A 14,123-nucleotide genomic window follows, 5' to 3' on the forward strand; every position below is an offset into this window, starting at 1 on the left:
GAACTGCTGTAGTACATGGTCCGTTTGACATGTTGTACACGATCACACCTGGACACATGTGATAAATGGTGGTGTAGTCTCTCCGAAGCTGGCGCCGTGTGGAACCGCTGACCTCTTCATCTCCGGGTCACGTTAAAACACACTCATACATTCTCTCCTCTCCCTGCAGACTATTTCCGATCTCATCTTCTCGCCTTTTCATCAAACCTGGACGAGCACAACCCTGACGTGGCCGAGTGGAGACTGGACGTTAGCAGAGTCATCAAGAACGCCCTGATCCAGGTAGTGCACTCTCCGAGCAATTTTTGACATTTTTTTTTTGCTCTTAGCTTTATTTGGGTAAACACTGACCGCACCTCTGCCTCACTGTGTCGACCCCCTCAAGGATTCTCAGTCCGCCGTTTGACTTTTATGATGATGGATGAAGCGGTTGGAGGGGGGTGGAGGGAAATGTGGTTCAAGAACATGCTGATTGGAGTAGCAGAGCCGCAGGGTTCACGGCCAGAGCGTAACGAGATTTCAGACGGGGAAGAAGAAGAAGAAGAAGAAGTAGAAGAAGAAGCGCTGGGAGGGGGAAATGTTCAAAAAGGACGTGTTTTGATCGAAATAAATCTTCGGAGTTGAGAGTGTGAAATTCCATTCAAGTTGCAACATGTACATGAAAATCCATCCATCCATCCATTTTCTACCGCTTGTTCCCTTTCGGGGTCGCGGGTGACTGGAGCCTATCCCAGTGACTTCGGGCCTTAGGCGGGGTACACCCTGGACAGTGGCCAACTTGTCGCAGACATGAACATGAAAATACCTCCTCCAATTCATGAGGGTCACACACTATGCTTCCTTTTTATCTATACCGTCTTTCCCCGATTTGAGTCAGTATTGAATTTATGTTGAAACAGCCATCTCATTTTAGCAACTGTTTTAGCATTTTAGCAACTGAATTTGATCTAAAAATGACACTATTTTCTTCTTACTTAGCTTGGTTAGAGTTTTGAAGGATTTAATGACTTTTTCCTCTCAATGACAATAATTAAAGGACAAATCTTATGCTTTGTGGCTGAATGGTTAGTACTCACGCCTCACAGTTCAACTCCTGGTTATGTTTGCACGTTCTCCTTGTGTCTGGGTGGGTTTCCTTTGTGCTCCAGTTTTCCCTAAATCAACCCTAAAGATGCCCCTCTATGGTAGTCCTGACCAAGACAAGACGGGGTCCTGGTGCTGTGCTGTGGGGTTCACTGCTCCTGACAGGTTTCCCCAGAGACATTGAAGAACAGGTTAAAAGCAGAGGACAATAAAGTGTTCCTAACCTCACCTTATGCTCAATTTTTTCTCATTTTTGAGCTTTTATCCATGTTATATTGTTGACCTTTCATCAAAACAAAAGCTTACCTGGAGTTATATTTAGCTTCAGTCCCACTTTTCATCATTTAATTCATCATGTTCATGAGGTCGTCTCCTCTGAGGGCTCACAAATCACAGTTTTCCCTAGAACGTTGTGTCACAGGTTAAACTTCATTTTTGAGCCATCACCGAATCGTTCTACGGTCAAATTGTGTTCAGTTATTGAATGACTCTATTAGCATAGCATTCACGTTGCCTTATGGCTTTATTTATTTGCTTTTCCATCAGCAGAGGGCTCCAAACCATAAATACTTAATTGAAAACTGAGATGGTTGTTGTTAGAAAATGTAAAATGCTAAGATGATCAAAGCATGCTAAAAAAAGTCAATGCATGTGATGTCCACTTTAAATGATAGTTTTATATTAGAACTTAGTCATAAAGTGTTGATAATGAAACTTTCTGAGTGCGAATCATATGTGGAAATATAATCCAGCCGTGGCTTTTGGCTCATTAACTTCAATCACACGCACCAAAACATCAATACTGCTCACTCCTCCTGAAAAGAGACTTGCATCAGATTTTCACACTTTTTGATGAGGCAAAAATCAAAACCGATGTCAAAAAATACACCTTGCTCCCGCATGGCTCTTCATTCTCCACTGAACATGTCAGATGTGTTATTTGTTATTGACTTCCTTTTCGTACGACGACCCAAAGCCGGGGGGGCCAAACATGAAAAAGTCTTGACGTGATTGTGGAAAATATTCAGATTCACGATGGAGTGGAGGAAATGAACAGGGCAGCTCGGTGAAACATGTGATGTTTTGGTGCATATTTCTTTGTATTTTGTTTTACGGATTGACGTCCTATTTTTGTTTTATGGTGAAAATTCCTCTCAGTCAAATTCTCATTAATTGCTGATTGATTATGGTTTGCAATAATGACATGTTTTCATACCCTTAATACCTACATACAGGTGCACATATACTGTTGAATGTCCACCACTTGGCCAGGACTAATGCAATGAGAAAAATACTAATAATAGACAATAATAGCTTGAAATGGACAAGACCATTTTCTTTATGAAGTGCATGGTGTAGAGTGCCACCTTAAGGAACCAGATGTGTTGCACATTGACCTTGTACTACGAGGTATGGTGTAGTAAATATTCTCTTTGTGTACATGTTTACTGTTAACTGTAATTAATGTCAATTGTGAACGTTTTGCTATAACCTGACACATGACATATTTTCTTTTTAAAAAGTGAATGTTTATGTGCTTTGTCCCTGATCAAATAAATACATTACAATTAAAATGTATATGTATTAACTAAACATAATATTTTCTTCTAGTGATGAATATATTCAAATCAGTATTTGAAAGTTTACCAGTAACAATTGAATTGTGATGTGGATTTATTCACACAACATTTATATGAGGTTAAAGATTAATGTTTATTCTTACATTTTTGTTCATCATCTTCACATTGTCAATATTGTCCAATCAGCTGACAGAATGTTCTGCTACTTTTGGGGTTCAAAGTGAAGCAAAAACTTGATGAAGCAAATGATTTAGCTTATCTTTCACTGTTCCATTTGTATGACATTATCTTGTGTATGTTTGTGTTTTCCAGGCCACTGGTGTGAGAGAGGAGCTGCTCCTGGTCACAGTTCTTCCTGGTTTACCCACAGCCGCAGAGTTCTTTCTGCTGCCCGACAAACAGATAACAGAGGGGAAACCCGACAAGAGCGCCGCACACTTAGATCAGGTGAGCGCTTCTGAAACTCACAGACTCAGGCCTCAACTAGTGACACTTTCATTCTATTCTATCATTTTAAAATCAAATTTACTTACCTGTCAATTTGTTCATTGATCTCAATATTCAGGTGACACAAAGTGACACAAAGTTATTTTTTACTTGCTTTTTACTTTTAATTGACTACATTTCCGAGTATTTCTACATAAATAAATTACATTTTCACATGCTTTAAGAGGTTATTTTTAGCATGTTTATGGTGACATTCTGCCAAAAGATTTTGAGTTCAAACCTCATATTTGAGTAAATAAAAATATATACATAAAATTCACCAGAAAGAAATGTATTGTTACTATCAATCATAAATCAACCCAATTCTTAATTAATTTATCGTTTTAATGTACTTTTTACTCTTCAAGTGAATTGGGAAAAGCATCATCATATCATCCATTCACTAGCTACTGCTTAAAGAGATGCCTCAATTATATTAATACAGTTTATATTTAAAAAATATCCCAGCAATTCTATACTCTACAGATCCTTGAGTTCACTGTATAGCATATGTACTTTCAGGAATATATTGTGTGCAAATTAATTCTGCTTCATTAGTATCCACATCAAATGCAAAGCATATTTTCTACTGATCTTATGACTCTGAGCGGTATTTGACATTCATTTAACATTTACGGAATCATTTTAGCTGCGATTCTTGTTATTGCCCAGCAGGTGTCAGTATTGCCACACCAATGGGTTTCTTGGATTTGAAATGAATTTGATTTTCAGCTCAGGTCCAAATCACTTCACCTGCTGCTGCTTCTTTGTCTGGAGTCACTGCAAACGGAAAGACCATTCAGCAGTTGAATCTGTTTCGATTGTGTGTGAAGCATGTGAAGAGTTTGTCAAATGACTTACTCTCACTGGACAGATTCCATTTTTATGATCAACACAGCCGGGGCAACTGTCTTAAACAACCACTAGAATTTGAAAGCGTATTAAAGTCCATTAACGGCTGCCTTGACCTTTTTGCATTTTTTTTAAATCTTTGTCGGTGAAATCCCTCATTCGTCCAGGAGTGTTCCATTGTAGAAACACATTCAGTTGTTGTCATCTGGACTCTGTTTCTGGGGAAAAACTAAACGTTTCGACTCTCATTTAAGAGTCAATCTGCAAATTAAGTCCTATTCAAAGTAGGATAAATATTGGAGTTCCCGGACTCAATTCGCAGCTTCACAATGACTCCACACAACAAGGGCAACAATGTAAACAAAGTTCATTTAGCAATGTCCCAGCATCCCGTGTCCTTTAGACAAATGTCCCAAGCTCCCCTGTCCTTAGACCCTCCTTCTCGGCCAGGAAAAACTATCAAACATCTTTGAGAAAAAGTAGAAACCTGAAGGAGTTCCACAATGAAGGAGAGATCCGACTCCCTCGGACGGACAGACTGTGGGACCAGAACCACTCAGGAGGAGAACCAGATCTTTGGAACCATTCGGCAGATGAAGAACCGTCAGGCAGTTGAGCTGCATCCGGATCCAAAGGTCCAGTGCAGTCAAGTGTCCAGTGCAGTCCAGTGTCCAGTGCAGTCCAGTGTCCAGTGCAGCTCACAGAGGCTGGAGAGCAGACCTGAGGCAGCAGAGGCTCCATTGAGAAACACTGACACAGGGTTTGGACACGAGTGATCAGCAGCATGTGAACAACACAGGTTAAACACAACTGTGCCACAAGCGTTCTTGTAATAAAAAAAATGGCCCCATCAGTGATAAATGTGAGTGTAGCTGCAGTGTTTCTGTTATTTATTGAATTTTCTACAGCGGTTTACTTGACTTTCTTTTTATAGAAGTCAGATACAAACCAAATATTTAGCACACTTTGACACTTTTGTATATGTTATCCCACTGTTATAGCTCAGTCCCATTTTTGTTGAATTTTAGCACTTGACACACCATTGACCGGTTAAAGCTTAGAATCCTTTGATGTCACCTGCTTAACCTCTATTTTGTACAGTCCAATTACATAATGTCAATGTTATCCACTTTTTTTAGGTGGCTTTCAGTAGATCTTGTGGCACATTACTCACAACTCTCCAAAGTGGACTTATGCCTCAAAGTGCTCTGAAGGGCAAACCAGAACTGAACTCCATTATCTTTGCTTGACATGAAATCAAATGAATTCATGCACAGATTGATCAGGACGACGGACCCATTTGCTCCGAAATGTCACACGTGTTGATAAATGAAGAGGTGGAGACCGATGAACCCGAAGTCTGACGAGCTTCCACAATAACCTTTTCTCTCTCGTTTTCGACTGTGTATTTAAACATTGTGTGATATCTCTGTCTCCACAGCTCTCAGAAGTCTTGCTCAGCGCCTTGAATCAGAACCTGGTGCAGTTCACGTTGAGACCCGGAGTCCAGGTGACGGTGTACGCGGCGCACCTCTCAGCAGGTAATCGCACACGTATATTAACCAGTTTTCTTTAGAGCTTTGTCCTCAACCTCAAGGCCTCATATACTGTACAAGGGTTGGGGTTTTATCATTCATGTTTGCATTTGTAGAGTAAATTTGCAAAAACGACAACTAGAAGAAAGCCATTTTCTTCAAGTTACATCAGTGACACTAAAAAGAGTGCTTTTGACCATTGCACTTAGTTATATATATAGGTTGTGTAAATTCAAATTCTCAACATTTTTTCACATGAATATTGCACACAAAAAATCTGGATTTGGAATTGACCTAAATGTCCACGATTAATAATAAAACAAGATGGAAATGAAGAACTCGATTACAAAAACACAGATCGCCAAATAATTGCTATAAATATTTGTCTTTTTATTACATTCATGCAAACAGACAGTTTTCTCTAATTAATGACTGTTGTGCTTTTTCACTTTTGCCTCTTTTAGTCATACAAAGTGAATTGTATAAGAAGCATTATTAGTATTAACAATGACAAGGACCATAAACGAAGGGATTAACCAGATCATGAAAAAATATGTTTATAATTATTCCATGAATATACAAAAATATGAATTCATGAAGCAAAATGATGTACATTTCCATAATTACGACAAATATGATAAAAGGGGATAAGATAAAAGATTAAAAAAGACTGCTAAAACTTTAGGAAACAACATTCTTTACATTTCCAAAGCCACGCACAAAGCACATTTTATAAACCAGAAGTTTCCAAAGTGCTACATAGAGAAAATGAGCAATTTAGTAAATAAATAAGGATATTAGGGGGTCAAAAACTGTTCTGAATATTGTATGGGATGAGATGTTGACAGTATATTGAGCCTTGAGTGAGAACAGTCGGCTGCTCTGACATAACTTATGCATGCAAACTAATAGAAAACATTGATATACAGTAGAAGACAGTCAGGATTATTAACTCCATTTGTGGCCCCTTAAACTAATCCAAGGCACTCTGTGTGTGATTGGCTCCTCCCCCTTTAGCTACACAGAGACTTTCAGAGAGTGAGCACCGCTACAAGTATTTGTGCGTCTTCCTTTTGGCGATGCTGCTACTGTCCTAAAGGGGCAAATAAGAGAAGAGTAAGGAAGTCCACACTACTGCTTTTAGAGGGCCTATATTGTGTAGGATTTACGCTTTTTCAACTGCGTCGGACTGGGGATGTCCACATGTATCTGTGAATGATAGGTCACAATAAGTACGAACTAAAACATAAAACTTGTGATCATAAATAAGCAAATTTAATGCAATATTTTACACCAAAAAATGTCATCTCAATGTGAAATGCGTATTTATCTGGCTGTATTTATCACAGTGATTTGATCAATCTGGTCAAATGCAATAAGAATTTTAAACTATTGAAATTGAATTAACTAGGGCTGCAATGATTATTTGTGATTAGTCAACTAAAAAAAAGTTGTATTTGGATAATCGTAAATATTGTCTGGACTATACAGACTCTAAAATATGTACAAACAAACATTTTTATAACAAAGATAACAGCGTAATTAAAACTAAATATAAAAAAGGAATAAACCATTTCAGATTTTCATCAATATTACACTTCTAGAAGCCTTAACTCTCCATATTGCAACCTTTATTTGGTTGATAAAGTATTTTAAAGTTTCAATGTACAATAAAAATGATTGTTTGACTTGTTGACTATTAAAATAATAATTAGTGACAGCCCTGGATAAGGTTTTAACAATCATAAATAATCATGAAAAGCATCGTAACACACACATTTGTTGTCATGACATCCCTACTTCGGACACCTGTAATATATATCATAGCTGGTTTGAAAGTTTAATGTAAAACACCAGTAAACAAGCAAAACTGAAATGTGTGCAATAAAAAGTTTAAAATGACATATGGATAAAATGGTAAATGGTTGAAAGTACAATTTTCCATAATATAGGCCCTTGAAATCCATATTTTAGAGTCCTTAATGCTGTTGTCTGCTTGCTGCATGACTTTTGGTTAATACATGTGTGTCGTTCCATTGTTTTGTTGATGTTGAATTGCTTGTCTCCCTGTCTCTGCAGCGCCCCTTGTGGACACGAGCGAGACTCACAGTGGCTCTGCAATGCTAATGCTCCTATCGGTAGTGGTCGCGGGTTTAGCTGTATTTGTCATCTACAAATTCAAGAGGTAAAGTGTTCACAAAATGTAGAATCTAATATAAGTTGTTTTTTTTTTAATGTATTTTTCTAATAATCAGATCAGATTTGGCAGTTAGTGCTAAAAGTTGCACTTGTAAAGGTCTTGGTTGAGGTTCAAGTATCGCAGTAAGACTGAAAAGTTTATCAAAATTAAGAACAAACACGCTGAAATCTAAATTATGCTGCAAGTTTCTGTACATTTTTGGAATTTAAACTAGGGATGCAACGATGAATTAATTAATTGTGACTGGTCAAAGATATAAAATATAGTCAGTAGGCGTTAATACGTCAGTTAAGTAAAAAAACAGTTTTTTTTTTAGGTTTTCATCAATAAAACATTGTATTTTTTTATGAATGAGTTTTCAATCACCATATTTCAACCTTGTCTTGGTTGGTAATGTATTTAAAAAGCCTCAATGTTTAACACAATTAATCGTTTTACTTGTCGACTAATTGAAAAATGAACTACCGTATTTTCTGGACTATAAGTCGCACCTTTTTCATAGTTTTGTCCGGGATGCAACTTATACTTATATTCATACTTATATACTTACACTCCGGAGCGACTTATATGTGATATTATTTGTTATTTTCACACTTGCAACCGCATTTCATACTCCAGTGTTGGTGCGATTTATACTCCGGAAAATACGGTATTAAAAACAGCCTTTTTATCTCTTTTGTTTTTTACTTTTTAGACAGTTTAGACAACATACTGGTGGCGATGATGGATATTCCAACAGCTCCGTAAACAAAAGATTCCGGACGTCTTGATAGCTGCCTGTCAAAAGCCACATTCCCCCCGATGCCCTCGCCAGACGGCATGGATTGTTTAAAAATGCAGTCTTTTGTCGGGTCAGACCTCGCTAAAGAAATGTCTCTCGGCGTTCAGTTGCTATCAATACGAAGCCCTTTATATTCGCGCGGCTGACCTTTCTGAAATGTTAAATTATTTCTCCTCGCCACGCTGCGGTTTCAAATGGAAAAGGGCACGAGGGGTCAGCGAGATCGACGGACGAGCGCGGAAGGACACGTTTAGCTTTTATCACATGGGTGCGTGCTGTTTTAGATTAGTTACATCATCTGTACCGGGATTTTACCAAAGACTTAAGAGCTAAAGGTTCGGTCGGCCAGAGCGAAGTGGTTCCCAAGCTCTTGTGCTACATTTTTGTGCTACTTTTTGACAATACTACGTGTACTATTGATACTACTGATGTTAAGATTATTGAATTAACAGTATATGAATGGAATGGAAGGTCCTTGGTGGAATACAGGTCAATCAAAATAATTGTAAGAACTAGACACGAATAATGATTTAATTTTATTTCAACCTGTAAAAAGGGTACATTTAAATAGTGTTTTGAATAGCTGTTCATATCACAGTATCTTTACATTTACATTCAGAAAGTTTTGATTTCGTAAAGCTGCTCAGATGCGAGAGGAATAAAAGAATGTATATGTATATGTAAATGAAAGACAATTACTGCAAGGATTTCACTTTTGTTTTGTTACTTAATAATCTTAATCTTACTTAATAATCGTGAATAATTGTTGTATCGTGGTGCATCTTCTTGTGAGAGAGAGAGAGAATTGAAGTCAAATACTTTTCAGCACCTCTGTCAGTATCAATATATCGATATTTGGTATCGAGCTGCCGATTCATATTCTACAGACATTGGTAGAGTCGTGGTCAGCCTCCGAGCGAGACGGTCCTCGGTTCAGTTTCCAGGATTTGACCTCGCAACGCATATGTGTCTCTGCCTTAACCACTCAACCACCTGGCAGCACCCAATTTACATATCATATATCACTATTTTGCATTTAATTATTTAATAAAATCATGGAACAAAAAAAGTTATGCTATTTAATGTACCGTATTTTCCGGACTATAAGTCGCACTGGAGTATAAGTCGCACCAGCCAAAAAATGCATAATAGAGAAGAAAAAAGACATATATAAGTCGCAGAGTATGAAATGTGGTTGCAAGTGTGAAAATAACAAATAATATCACATATAAGTCGCTCCGGAGTATAAGTATATAAGTTTAAATATAAGTATAAGTCGCACCACGGCCAAAACTATGAAAAAAGGTGCAACTTCAACTACAATTAGCAAAGTATTACAATTAAGTTTTACTATTTCATTGACAGTATTTAAATTCTAATATCACATTGAAAAGTCTTTAGGTGATGCTTTGAAGAGCATCCGTCTCGAGCGTTCTCGGTGTGTGTCCCTTTGCCTCACTGTAAATCTTTCCTCAAGGAAGATCCCAGGCCTCAACGTCTATGCGCAGATGCAGAACGAAAAAGAACAAGAAATGATGAGTCCAGCTGTTCCAAACGAGGCCACGCCCACGTCACAACGGGACAGAGGGCCCGCTTTGGAGACACTGGACACAGAGTTCAACTCGCGGCCCATCGGTAAGAACGAGGAGGCTGAATGTTACGTCATGGGCTTGTTCATATCATACACAGCAAAATGGCAATATTTACATGAGGGGAATTGGATCGGAGTTACTAGTTGTGATGGGCAATAGCGGTGATTTTAAAACGTATTGAAAGAATTTGACCATGGAGTGTACATGGAGAGTATTATCTACACTCCTATAATGTTTGGAATGATCTAAAATGTTACTACATGTAGAGATAAACTGAAATATACTGTACTATAGGTCTCAATATGGTGATATTTTAGTACTGCTTGTGGGGTTTGATAATAGACATAATGTACGTAATGATAATTTAGCTTCAAATAATGATAAAACATGGATATACAGAATATTCTTAACGTTACCCATAGTGCTGGCATAATAAAGCCTGAGAAGAACTGATCAAACGTATTCAAGATTCCACTCATAGTTACGTTTTGCATACGCTTTGTCATTTCATTGTCCTTTCATGTGTCACTGAATTCATCTTTTGTTTTGTTCTTCTCAGAGGTGAAATGGGCCGAGCCCCTGGTTCTGGTGAACGATCACTAGAGAAGAGTAGCTCTACTGCAGCTAGATCTGTTGGTATTTGACTTTTTTAAATGTTACGGCAGAGTGATTCAGAGTGGTGCGAGATGGGGTGATTGGAACAGATGAAAAAAGCAAAACAGAACATTATATCATCATTATATTATATCATTATAGCTTCTACTGAGACGTTTAATTTATTCAGTTATCATTTTGTCTCTAATCTCTAAAGGGTTTGATGCAAAGTTGTTGTTCAGCTTTTTTGCCACCTGTTTAATTGCACTAAAAGAGCTGATTTAAAGAGTAAACACAAATGAATAAATATTAAGAAACACTTTTCTTTTTCATATTCATCATCCCACCATTCTGTATACATCTGTCCAAGCATTTTTCATTGCTTTTCTTACTCATCTTACCCAATTACCTGTTATTATTTGTTCTGTACTCTTCACAATGTAGGTCGTAACTCGGATCTCGGAGTAAACATTTATCAGAGTTTCTGGGTCTAAGTTGTCAAGCTGGAAAAATAATGAGCAGCAAATTAAAGTTTATGTTTTGTAACACTGCTTATGGGTAATATAGGGTGACCAGATTTCCCCCTTTTACCCGGGACAATCCCAGTTATGAACTCTGTGTGTCCCATGGCCCAGCAAATGTTTCCAAAACCATGGATTTGTCCCAGTTTTATACCAAACATGTCCCAGTTGTCCCAAGTTTTGACAACTTTGAGACCCGCCAACAGCAACGAGGGGAATATATTGTTTCTTTAGCTAAAATAGAGATAATCTGGCTTTAGAATGAGCTGAACACAAACAATGCATTCAGATTGAGCTGTGAAAGAGGTGTGTATTGAACAAGGGCATAAAAATGTCCTCTTTTACCCCCACTTTTTACAGTTTTATTCTTAACCAGATATCTACCCGGGTGTGTCCCAGTGTTTAATGTTGTCACCCTACAGTATTACAAACTATAAAAACGCTCAAATTAGCCCAAATGCTCAAACTTTTAACTTTGTGTATTCACCTGGACACTGTTATATTACATTTACAGTTTATAAAAGATCATTTCAGGGTGAATTTTGGCTTTTGTTTGCATTAGCTCCATGTAGACGTTAGCAACATTAGCATTGCGTAGCATTTATAACAGCAGAGCAGCTTCAAATAGAGGGAAACTAAAGAGAAAAAAATAACACAAGGATTATCAATATTTAAATGTCGGATATTAAACTTTATCCAACGTTGTATTGTCTAACTCATAAACTCGGGGGTCAACATGGGTGTCAGAGAGATGAAAATCTATCTATAATCAACTATTCAAAACTAAATATTATCTCTTTTCAATTTGCCTTTAGTGACACTGTGTGAGTTAAATATATACGTGCAGCTCATATATTTAAAAAGTTTAAAGTTTAAATTAATAAGTAGTAATAACTTAAAGGTGGTCTGTGTAACTTTTCTAAGGGTCCAACAACTATTTGTCTCTCGAGATATTATTTCTTTGTCTGGAATGTTCCACAGTTCAATGACGGCGGTATTTGAATAGCGAACTAAACAATCCAAACAAGTTTATTATTTTATTTATCAGGGGCAATGCACATAAAACCACTGACCTACTGGAAAGATGATGTAAAAATGACGGACATATCAATAAAATACCATACATTTCATGTATATTAAGACAATCACTCATCCAGTCAAACACTATCTCACTCACACATACAATATTTACACACTTAGAATCCAGACCTGACCCAGGCCAGACAAAGCAATAACAGCTCCATGAGATATTAATTTGTCTTATGATTGAGTTGTCTCTTTTCTCTCACCTAAAGCTGAGACAGATGGCGGACCCTCCAAGAAAACACACACACAACACAACTATCATACCAGTCTAAATAATGCAGTACAGTATCAGGTGAATGCATTAACATAATACAGCTATACATGCGTTCGCGGTGACGTCATACAGCCGGGACTTCCCCATAGCGGCCATTTTAAAAGGGGCACGCGATATATAAAAACCAACACGACTGCATCATTTTCTACGGCATAATGAGCTACGAATACTTTAATACTTTGGACGATAACGGCAAACTAAGGTACACGACAAAGCTCTCATTCCTTGGTCAGTCAACAGAGCAATGTCCTGACAGATTAAGCAGGTTTTTGGCATTTTGGCCTCATATTTCCTGGATTTCGTATGTAGTAGACGTGCTGTTGTGCCCCTTTCAAAATGGCGGACTCGGTTGCCACTGCACAAGTTCCCGGATGTGCGAACGCATGTATAAAAAGGCTTTTCTATGTTCTATATGAAGACCTTTTGACACACGTCTTCCCCTCTCTGTCGCCCCCTGCAGGATGTATGAAGCCTCATGTCCACCATGTGAAGTTTTCCACAGAGCTCCCCACCTTCATCGTCTGATCATGGACTGGATCCTCCGCTCCAGCGTGTCATGGATATTTTTTTACCATTTCGGGACTCAAAGGTTTCGAGCTTTACACCTGTGCATGTTGGACCCGCTGACATACTGTCTCAGACTCTGTACAGGTTCATCTTTTAACACATGGACTCTTGAAGATTACATTTATTTATAAAGACAATAATCACCAGAGCGATGACTTCAGCATGACTTTTAGAGAAAGGGAGGAATGTACAGTTATAGGTCTTCGCTCGGTTGGCTGTTTGGTGAAGCTAACGGCAGTAGTGTATTATTTATTCATATAAAAATACTTTATGAAGTATGTTGTCAGAGTGAATACACATTTATTTTGTAAATCATAAATGTCTATGTTAGAATATTTGTGTACTTAAATAACAAGCGTCAGACATAACACAAATGCTGTTCTAAAATGTAAACGTTGAGGCTTGTCTCCTGGTAGAATGATTAATGGCACAATACACATTTTTACTCCAATGGCTTCATTTTCAAGTTTATTTCCCTTTATGAACAGTATTCATCAACATTGTTTCAAAAATGATACAAATGTTTTGTTCATTGTCCTGCTAAAGACAACTGTGCATTATATGCTCAAAATCATTTTGTCCATGTTGCAAATACATCAGACAAATTAGATACAAATATGAAACATATGAATATTATATTCCACTTCAAACACTTCCCATGTATACCTGCTTCTAAGATCATGAACAGGTTTTATAGATGGAAAAGTCCAACTGCGTACAAGAAGAATTGTTTCCATGTTAGTTATTTGTAATAATAAGTGTTACAACAAAAAATAAATTATACTATTTTGTCATTTCATTATAGTTTTCCTGTTAAAACTTAATAAACAATTATGAAATTATGTGATAAGACATTATCAGTAGTAGCCTAGTAGTACTAGGCTAGTAGTACTAGGCTACTCCTATAGGCAATAGCCTACTACTACTACTACCACTGCCCCTACTACTACTACTACTTCAAAATAATTTTAT

The 14,123-nt window shown here is 37.5% G+C and overlaps 1 protein-coding gene across 1 annotated transcript in view; it reads left to right on the forward strand.

Annotated features, from left to right (window-relative positions):
* Nucleotides 1–13,742, forward strand: part of sorcs1 (sortilin-related VPS10 domain containing receptor 1) — a 318,946-nt gene extending 305,204 nt beyond the window's left edge. The window contains exons 22-28 of the mRNA XM_072462766.1: nucleotides 170–282; nucleotides 2,976–3,110; nucleotides 5,443–5,542; nucleotides 7,616–7,721; nucleotides 9,995–10,152; nucleotides 10,669–10,741; nucleotides 13,045–13,742. Of these exons, the coding sequence (XP_072318867.1) occupies nucleotides 170–282; nucleotides 2,976–3,110; nucleotides 5,443–5,542; nucleotides 7,616–7,721; nucleotides 9,995–10,152; nucleotides 10,669–10,712 (656 nt within the window). The 3' untranslated portion in view covers nucleotides 10,713–10,741; nucleotides 13,045–13,742. The remainder of the gene's footprint in view (nucleotides 1–169; nucleotides 283–2,975; nucleotides 3,111–5,442; nucleotides 5,543–7,615; nucleotides 7,722–9,994; nucleotides 10,153–10,668; nucleotides 10,742–13,044) is intronic.
* Nucleotides 13,743–14,123: the final 381 nt, after the last annotated feature.

The sequence above is a fragment of the Eucyclogobius newberryi genome, unplaced genomic scaffold (genome assembly GCF_026437365.1).
Source record: "Eucyclogobius newberryi isolate DKJ021-1_F unplaced genomic scaffold, fEucNew1.0.hap1 SCAF_4, whole genome shotgun sequence".
NCBI lineage: Eukaryota > Metazoa > Chordata > Actinopteri > Gobiiformes > Gobiidae > Eucyclogobius > Eucyclogobius newberryi.